Source organism: Ciconia boyciana, chromosome 7 (assembly GCF_034638445.1).
Source record: "Ciconia boyciana chromosome 7, ASM3463844v1, whole genome shotgun sequence".
In the NCBI taxonomy this organism is placed as follows: Eukaryota; Metazoa; Chordata; class Aves; order Ciconiiformes; family Ciconiidae; genus Ciconia; species Ciconia boyciana.
This window is the reverse complement of record NC_132940.1, coordinates 6,278,578-6,287,050: the sequence shown is the minus strand read 5'-3', so window position 1 is coordinate 6,287,050 and position 8,473 is coordinate 6,278,578. Positions and strand designations below refer to the sequence as shown.

The 8,473-nt window shown below is 61.0% G+C and overlaps 1 protein-coding gene and 1 non-coding gene across 2 annotated transcripts; both read left to right on the top strand.

Moving 5' to 3' along the window:
- The first annotated feature begins 1,381 nt into the window (after window positions 1–1,381).
- BSND (barttin CLCNK type accessory subunit beta) lies at window positions 1,382–4,488 on the top strand. Its single transcript, XM_072868876.1, has 4 exons — window positions 1,382–1,558; window positions 2,697–2,776; window positions 3,188–3,430; window positions 4,209–4,488. Exons 1-4 carry the CDS (start codon window positions 1,382–1,384, stop codon window positions 4,486–4,488), a joined length of 780 nt encoding a protein of 259 aa, XP_072724977.1.
- Window positions 4,489–6,738: 2,250 nt separating this feature from the next.
- On the top strand, window positions 6,739–6,809 carry TRNAG-CCC (transfer RNA glycine (anticodon CCC)). The gene has a single exon. It is a non-coding gene; the product is annotated as a tRNA-Gly (tRNA).
- The last annotated feature ends 1,664 nt before the right edge of the window (window positions 6,810–8,473 follow it).

Below are 8,473 nucleotides of genomic sequence, written 5' to 3'. Positions count from 1 at the left end.
GTTGCAGATGCTTTGCATTCCCTCCTCTGACCAACCCTGGGGAGCTCGTATCAGGCCAGGGGCTGCCCACTCAAAGCAAGAGCTATATAATAAAAACTGCAGCAAAGAACGAGGAATCTGGCTGGAGAAAAAACAGCTCCGTGCTGCCCCGTTCGCTCCTCTGCCTTTTCAATGCCCCTTCCAGCTGTATCTCCATCCCTTCCACCTCGCTTTTCCCACGCCTCACTTCATTTGGTTTAGAGATGTTCAGTGGCTCGTGTGCGCGTTCAGGGCATCCAAGTGCACTTGACATTTCAGGCAGTATCTTATAAAAAGACACCCTGAGCGGCTCAGCCCCCTCCCTGCCCACCACGGATGGGTTTGCAGCCTTGCCCAGAGGAAATGCCACCTTCATCGGGGGCTGCTGCCGGTTGCTGCATCCCACTGAAATAATGGGCTGCCCTGGGACCCTGCAGACCTGCAGGGCTGTGGGTCGGCTGCGGAGCCACAGCCAAATGTAACATATGGTTTATAATATAGAAGATTATTTTTCATAAGCCAGGTATATGTGCTCCCACGTGGGCAGGCAAGCGAGGGAACAAACCGAAGGCTAATTAAAGCCACTGCTATTGTCTGGCTGTCGGATGTGCGGTGGGAAGGGGACACCTTTTAACACCTCTGCTCCATCTCGAGCAAACACAGGGCGCACGGACGCTATGTCCTCACTCCCCTGGGTGGACCGACCCTGCTCCATCCTTCCCCAGCTTTAGCCCCCCCTTTGCAGCCCGGTTGCTGCCCCACTGAGGGGGGGGCTAACCCCACCAGTGGTTCCCCAGCACCCAGCCGGGGCGAGGTGGGGGGCTATTCCCAACCCACCAGCCTCCAAAAAGACCCCAGAGCGCTCCCTCCTCCTCTGCTGCCGCCCCACAGCCCTGGAAAACACGCTGCGCCCTGGCGTCCCCCTTATTTTGGGGCTCTGCCAGCTCTGATTTACGGCCAAGTCCAGCTCCAGCCCCCAGGGCTGGGAAAGTCCCGTTGGGACCAGCTGCTGTGCGGGTCCCCGTCTCTGCTACCGTGCCCCCCTCTCCCTCCCCGTCCCTTCCCCAGGCGTGGGGTCCGGCTGCGTGTGCCTGCAGGGAAGGTTACCCGGACACGTGCCGGGCGGCTTCACTGGAGTGTGAACGGCGGGTCGGTGTTTGCATTCATTACAAACCCATTAAAAACTGGCTGGCTCAGCCCTGGGCAGGAGCAGGCTCAATGTGCAGCTGATCCTCAGCCCCTGGCAGCCTCCAGAGAAAGAAACCACTCCTTGCCTTCCTCCGGAGGTGTGCGCAGCAGGCAGCAGCCGCGGGTAAAAGGCTTCCCGGCATCTGTCCTCCCCTGCCTCTCCCAGCCGGTGCCCATGGCCGAGGAGAAGACCTTTCGCTATGGGTTCATCATGCTGGGTTTCTTCCTGGTGATGACGGGAATGTTCATCATGAGTGTGGAAAAGCCCCAGATCTACATCACCTTCTGCGCCCTGGGCGTCCTGCTTGTAGCCGTGGGCATCACCTGGAGCATGTGCCAGTGCTACCCGAAGGTAGGGTCCATCCCACCGCCGCACGCCTCGGGGGGCTCAAGGGCTCAGCCAGGTTTGGGTGGCTTCAGCTCCTTGTCCCACTTTGCTACTGCGGACGTGTAGCCTCGGGCCGTGCCTCAGTTTCCCCATCCATAGGTGGGGTAGCGGCAGGTCCCGAGGGAAAGCCACCTGGGGCGATCCGGAGGGGGAAGTGTTGGTTTCGGGGGGGCTCTCACCCTGCTGCACCTCCCCACTGATGCCTGCAGGATGCGGCCCCGCTGCCCCCCGCCCCGTGCCCCTGCACCTCCCGGAGCCTGGGGCTTTGCCAAGCAGGCAGCGGGGAATAAGCCTGGGAAATCAGCTCCTGTTCATCTCTCCCATGCAAATCCCCCTCAAACCAGCCCCTTCCTTGCACCCGCGGGGCCTGGGGGCTCGGCAGGCTCTCAGGACTTTGGAAGAAGGGGCTGTCATGGCCATGGAGGTCCGGAGGGGCCCGGCCCCCCCGAGCACAGCCCTTACCTGCCGGTCTCCTTGGCAGAGGGCACCGCCGGCACGGCAGGATGGCCACGCGTCCCTGCCCCGGGAAACGGAGCTGGCAGAAAAGGCTTTTTTCCAAGGAGACGGCGGCTGTGGCGCTGATCTCAGTGCTGCAGGACGGCCCGTCCACAGCTTGGCTGCACCCCGAAATGTGGGGCGGTGCATGGGACTCCAGGACCCGGGACCAGCTGGGACCCCCAGGACCGGCCGAGTCCCCTGGGACCGGCGTGAAGCTGACCCCAGCTCCGCCCAAAGCCGAGCTCAGCCCAGGCAAGGAGGGAGATGTGGCTTTGTCACTGTGCTCGGGGCTCAAGGACGGAGCACCCTCGGTGTTGTCCCTGGCCACTGACCTCCCCCGTGGGCCCTGGGACCCCCCTGGGCTCAGGGACACGCATGACCCCGCTGGGGACAAGGTGCCGAGCGCGAGGCAGCACTGAGTTCATTCAATCCCGTATTGATTTCCCCCAAAACACCCATTTCCAATCAAGACATCCAAATGTGCTGGGAAAAGACCGAAAACCCAGCCGAAGGGACATCCCGGACTTTTTACCACTAACGAGGGCCGAGGCTCCCCACGATGCCCAGCGCAGCCCCCCGGGCTCTGCGTTTCTTTTCCCCTCAGATAACATTTGTTCCCGTGGACCTCGAGGCTGAGCGGTTCCTGGAACACAAACCCATCGTGCTGCCGGAGAGGGACACCTGGTAGGTCCCAGCGCTCGGCCCCAGTGGCCGTTTTCCTTTTGGCGGGTGTCTTCATCTGTACACACAGTTATCTGCGTGCCCCCGGGGACAAGGGCAGTGTCTGAGCACACTGGCACTGGGGACAACTACACCTATTGCAGCAAAAAATGACGAGCGGGGGCCGGGGTGGGGGATGCGAGGGCTGGCTGAGCCCCCCGGGGCTGGAGCCGGAGTGATGCCGGAGGGTGCAAAGCATCCAGCTGCGTTCCTGCGGGCATCGCCCTGCAAGGGCCCACTGGCTCGGCTGCTAGCGTGGGCAGCGGTGTGGCCTCTAAAGCACCCGATGGAGTCCTGTGTCCACGTCCCCGAGCATCTCCTGGCTCCCTGGGGGTCTAGGTCCTGCTTAGCACCCCGTTCCTCCTTCGCCCGCAGCTTGATTGTACCCTGCCCCAACCAAGAGGCCACCAGCACCTACGAGAAAAGCCTGCCGTCCTACGAGCAGATCCAGAGGCAGGCGGTGGGCTCGGCTCCGCTCCCACCCGTGGCCCAGCCCAGCCCCCGCAGCTGCTCCCAGCTGGCCGTGCAGGCGAAAGCAGAGGTCCACCAGGAGCTGGGGGGTGCTGGAGACCCCCCCCGAGAACCGGCGCCTTGGCTGGAAACAGCGGCAGGCAGCTGGTACGTGAGACCCACGGGCTCGGGGTGGCACTGGCGGGATGCAGGGTGAAACCGGGGGGTGGTCAGACCCCCGGCGTGGGGGGAGGGAGAGGAGGCAGAAGGGTCTTGGCTGCTTGCACAGCACCAACCACCGACCGCCCAGCCCCGCTGGAGCCTGGACAGTGTCGCAGCCCATGGGGTCTCTCAGTACCAAATTATTTACCAGGGTGAAATCAGGAGGAAATCTGGATTGCCTTTGGTTTTACTTTTATTTCATTTTATAAATATGAACAATGTCCCTCACCAGAATAAATCCCAAGTTCCTGGTCAAACTTTGATAGAAATGAGATGCTCAGTACGTGTCCCTCAAACCAGATGCCACGTATGATGCCCATGCACTGGTCCAGGAGATCCCAAAAGCGCTTTGCAGGCGATGGGGGTCACCGTGCAGCCTCGGGGAGTAGGACTCGGGTACCCCCTCTGCCAAAATGCAGCTACAGCTGGGACAGGGCACTCTGCTTTCTCCCCGGGATGCAGGCACAGCGTGTGAGGGCAGCTGCTACTTTGTCCCATGGGCAGGAGAGGGAACCTGGCAGGCGGGTTGTCCCCATAAAGGCAAACACCGGGGGCTGAGATAGGGCCCTCCCGGGGTGCCCCAGCCACCCAGCAAGGGGACCGGTGATGCTGGGACGCTGGTTGAGCAACGCTGAGCCCAGCAGCCACCGGCTCTGGGGGAAACCCCAGCTCCAGCCCAGCTGTGTTTAGTGTAACCCCTGCTCTGCCCTCTCTGTTCCTGCAGCCCCCCCCAAGGGGACGCGCCGCTGGCATCTCTCCTGGAGGACATGGACACGCCGTCACTGGAGGGCTCCGTGCCTGGCAGCCCTGTGCCATGGGGCCGACCCCCCCCACCATCTGCCGCCCACTCCAGCTGCACCCCAACCAGATCCCCGGAGGGGGGAGAGCACCCCGGTTCCCCCCGCAAAGGCACGGGGGCGGAGGATGACCTCTATTATGGGCTCCAAGAGGGGCCAGAAGCTCTGCTCGAGGATAGTGACTGCCTTTTTGAGCCTGAAAACTGATTTCCCGGAGAGAATGGCCATTTGGCGTGGACCCATCTCGTGGAGGGGACGCAGACATCACAGCCTGGAAGAGAAGGGCTGGGGCTGCCCCCCGAAAGCGCAGCATCTGCAGCATGGAGGAGCCCCTGTGCCATGCTGCGCCCCTTGCGCCCACCCAGCCGCACAGGAGGCTGCCATCCTGCAAAACCCGAGGGGGGTATCACCATCTCCTGACCCCTAAATTTCCGCAGCAGAGGGGACAGCAAGGCCTCCCTCACCGGAACCCTTTGGGTGGGCACAGATAAGTGCGAATGCTGGGCTGGGCAGTATCCGGGCTAAATAATGTCCTTAGGAAGGGAAAAGATTAGCTTTGCTGCTTAGAACAGGATCAGCGTTTAGGTAGGCAAAGATGTATTCACCCCAGATAGGCTTTATGAGGCAGAGATGTCCACAAAGCCTTTTTCCCACTTATCAAAGCCGCTCAGGAATTAAAATCAGATCCTGAGACTCTGGCAGCAGGCAGCCTTCATGTCTCCAGGTTTGAGAGGGATGATGGGGGGGACAGACCGCGCTGTCCCCCATCTCCCGCACAAGGAACAGCTTTCGGCACCGGCGGGGACAGAGGGAGGAAGACTCAGCTAAGCCGAAACCCCGGTGATGGCTGTGGCTTCCCCAGGGCTGCTTGAGGCGGTGGCTTTGGTCAACATTTTCTCTCCACTGGGTCAGTGTCGACAGCCGCAGCGCTGCGGGTGGCTTTGCATTCCGGCACCCATCATCCCCAAACTCCCTCTCAATAATAAGTGTTCGTTTCAAGTCACGCTGATGGAGCTAAGCCTGGTTTGTCACCACGACAGGGGCGACGCAGCGGCTTTCCGCAGCCCGTTTGCAACACGCAGAGACGGCAGTGCCGGCGGGAGCTGTGACCTCCGCCTGCCCTTCGGCTGCTCGGGGCCGCGGGGATCTGCGTGGCGGAGCCTCCCTGGGGCAGCTGGGTTTGGATCAAAGCATCAGCGGATCCAACTGTATGGGGATGCTGAGAGTCCCTCACCCTGTTTTGGGAAAGCCGGGCTGGATGCTGCGTGTGCCCGGCATGGCCCCAGGAAGCTTGGGAGCATGTATCTACTGGCAGAGCGGCTCTTCAGCAAATTTATGCGGGTTTTCAAGCCCAAAAGCAGGGGGAAAGCTGTCCTCCGGCACCCGAGGGGCATGGAGCATGGGAGCCCTGGAAACGATGCTCCCCGCGCTCCCCTGCCGCCCACGGAGTGCTTTGCTGGTACAATCCAGGGTGGTGCAAGAAATGGCTCTACCTGGGGGCTTCATGGCCCTGTGACACCCTTCCTGGCGTTGCTGCACCCCTTGCTCACCTTGGCGTCACCGCAGCAGCAAGGGGAAAAGGGCAGGCAGCACTCGGGGTGTTTATGGCCAGCGGTGCCGTCAGGAGGGTGGGGAACAAAGACACCGGTGTTTGCTAAATATTGCCAGCAGGATTGCAAGCGGCTGTCCAAGAGGAAGCATTACCCAACTGTTTACACTTGCTCGACTCCTGCTTGTCCTTCCCGGCAGGGGAGAGCGTGGTGGCCGCGGGGACGCCATTCGGATGGGGCCACATCTCGCTGGGTTCCGGAGGGTGCCCAGGGCAGGACGTGGCTCTGCATCGCTGGCTCGTACTGAGCGTAGGAATCTTGTAGAGACCCGAAAGCTTTTGCCCACCTCATGTCCTGGGACTCGCCACCGCTTTTGGCAACAGAAACTTAATTTTCAAAAGCATTTCCCTCGGGCAGGGGCAGAGGAGAGGGCTGAGACGGGGGGCTGGAGCCTCTGCCCCCCCAGAAGCCCTCCGTGCAGTTGGACTGGGGTCCCCCCGTCCCTCAGCGAAGCACCCCTGCCCTGCCCACGGGTGGGAGGACCCCGCCACAGAGGCTGCCGGAGCCGAAGGGTTCAGCCCCCTCACACCGGCTGAGGTTAAACATTGTGAGACACGGGACATTCCTGCATGCAATTAAGAGCTCCGCAAGGCCCAAGGCCCCCCCCGCGCCCGCCCGGCTCTCGGGGGTCGCAGCACCCGGCCGCTCCCCCACGCGTTTCACCCCACCCGCGGGAACGCCGCCTCTGTGGGACGCCCACGTCCCGGCCACACGCGGCTGGGACCGTCCCCGCCGCGGGGAGCCGGTGGGGGGGGAGCAGCGGGGTCGCGCTGCCGCCCACGCACCCCACGCGGGAGCGGGTCGCGCCGCGTGGCCTTGGCGGCGCGCGGGGGAGGGCGGCCCCAGCGCACCAGTGGTGTAGTGGTATCATGCAAGATTCCCATTCTTGCGACCCGGGTTCGATTCCCGGCTGGTGCAAGGCGATTCCCGCGCGGTGGCCGTGAGCCTTCTAAACCATCAAATCACACCAAGCTACCCCAAAAACGGGGGGTAAAAGCGCCTTTTTTCTTTTGCAGCCACAGCGGGATGCTGGGGGGGGGCCTGGCCCGGCACCTCCCTGCCCGCTGCCAGCACCGCCCCAGAGCTCCGCGGGTCCCCCGGGGCTGGGGGGCAGCAGGGGATTTAAGCGCCCTTTCCCCCTTGGTGGGGTCTTCTCTGTCGCCTTTTCTGCTCTCTCCTTCCTCCCCCCCAAAACAAGACCCCCCCTTTACACAGGCACAGCCGGAGGGTACCGCTGCTCTCAGCAGCAGCAGCAATTGCTGCTAGAAGGTCCCCCGTGCCCCAGGATGGGAAACAGATCTCTTCTCTACAAAGTTCAAGTTTTTGGCTATTTCTGGTTATTTTTTTATGAAAAAAGGAATCTTTCTGCAGATATCCACTCCTTCCAGAGAGCTGTGGGGCTGGGCGTCTCTCCCACTCCCTGCACAGGCGTTGGGGCCGGGTATCCATGCCAAGCCCTCCCTGAGGTTGCTCAGCACGTGGGGTGCACATGGGGCCGGGGGGGCCTTCGCCACCCCCTCCTCGTGGGCTCTCTCCATCCTTCCCTGGGGCACAACTCGTCCCCTGTGCAAAAAGGAAGCGAGTGACTCTGCAAGGGAGAGGGAGGGACTGTTCCCCTCGAAGCGGGGTTCCCCAGCGCTCAGCTGCCCTAAGGTGGGTGTCCTGAAGCGTCAGCTCCGTGCTGCAGGAGGACTTAGTGGCGCTGATTTAGCTGGGCCAAAAATCAGGAGCGAGACTCGTCCCTGTGAGGAGCCAGCTGGACACCAGACCCTGGCCGTGTCAGCTCGCTGCGGCAGAGAGTGGGTGGCAAGTGGGGTCCGGCGTCCGCCCAGTTACCCAAACCAGGGGGCAGGCATCCACTCGAGGTCTCATTAAAAATAACATATATGCGTCCATATAAAGCATACACATCTATATAAAACGCATACATCCCTATAAACCATGCACATCATTATAAGCCATACACATCCATATAAAACCTATATCCATATAAACCATACGCATCATTATAAACTGTACGCATCCATATAAAACAAACATACATCCATATAAACCATACACATCCATATAAAACCTATATATCCTTATAAACCATACACACCATTATAAGCCATACGCATCCATATAAAACACATACATCCCTATAAACCATACGCATCATTATAAACCATGCACATCCATATAAAAAACCATACACATCGTTATAAGCCACAGGCATCCATACAAAACACATGCATCCATATAAAACCTATGAGCTCTGAGGAGCTTATAAATAGCCAGTAAAACGCCCCAAATCCCTATTTTCCTCAAAAGCGGGGAGCAGGGAAGGGGTTTGCTGAAGGCCGCCGGGGATGCCGGGGCAGCGTGGGAGCCCGGCGCTGCGGGAGGGCCGAGGCGGAAGGCAGCGGGGAGAGCCACGGGAAAGCACCGACCGTGTCCCGGAAAACCAGTACCGGCGGCGTGCAAAAACGCCTCGACAGGGTTAGAGGCTTTCCCGGAAATGTCTCCCTGAAGTAAGCCAGCAAGAGGCACGCAACAGCGCTCGGCCCCTTCTGGAAGCAGCCCTTGAGCGGCCGCCTGCT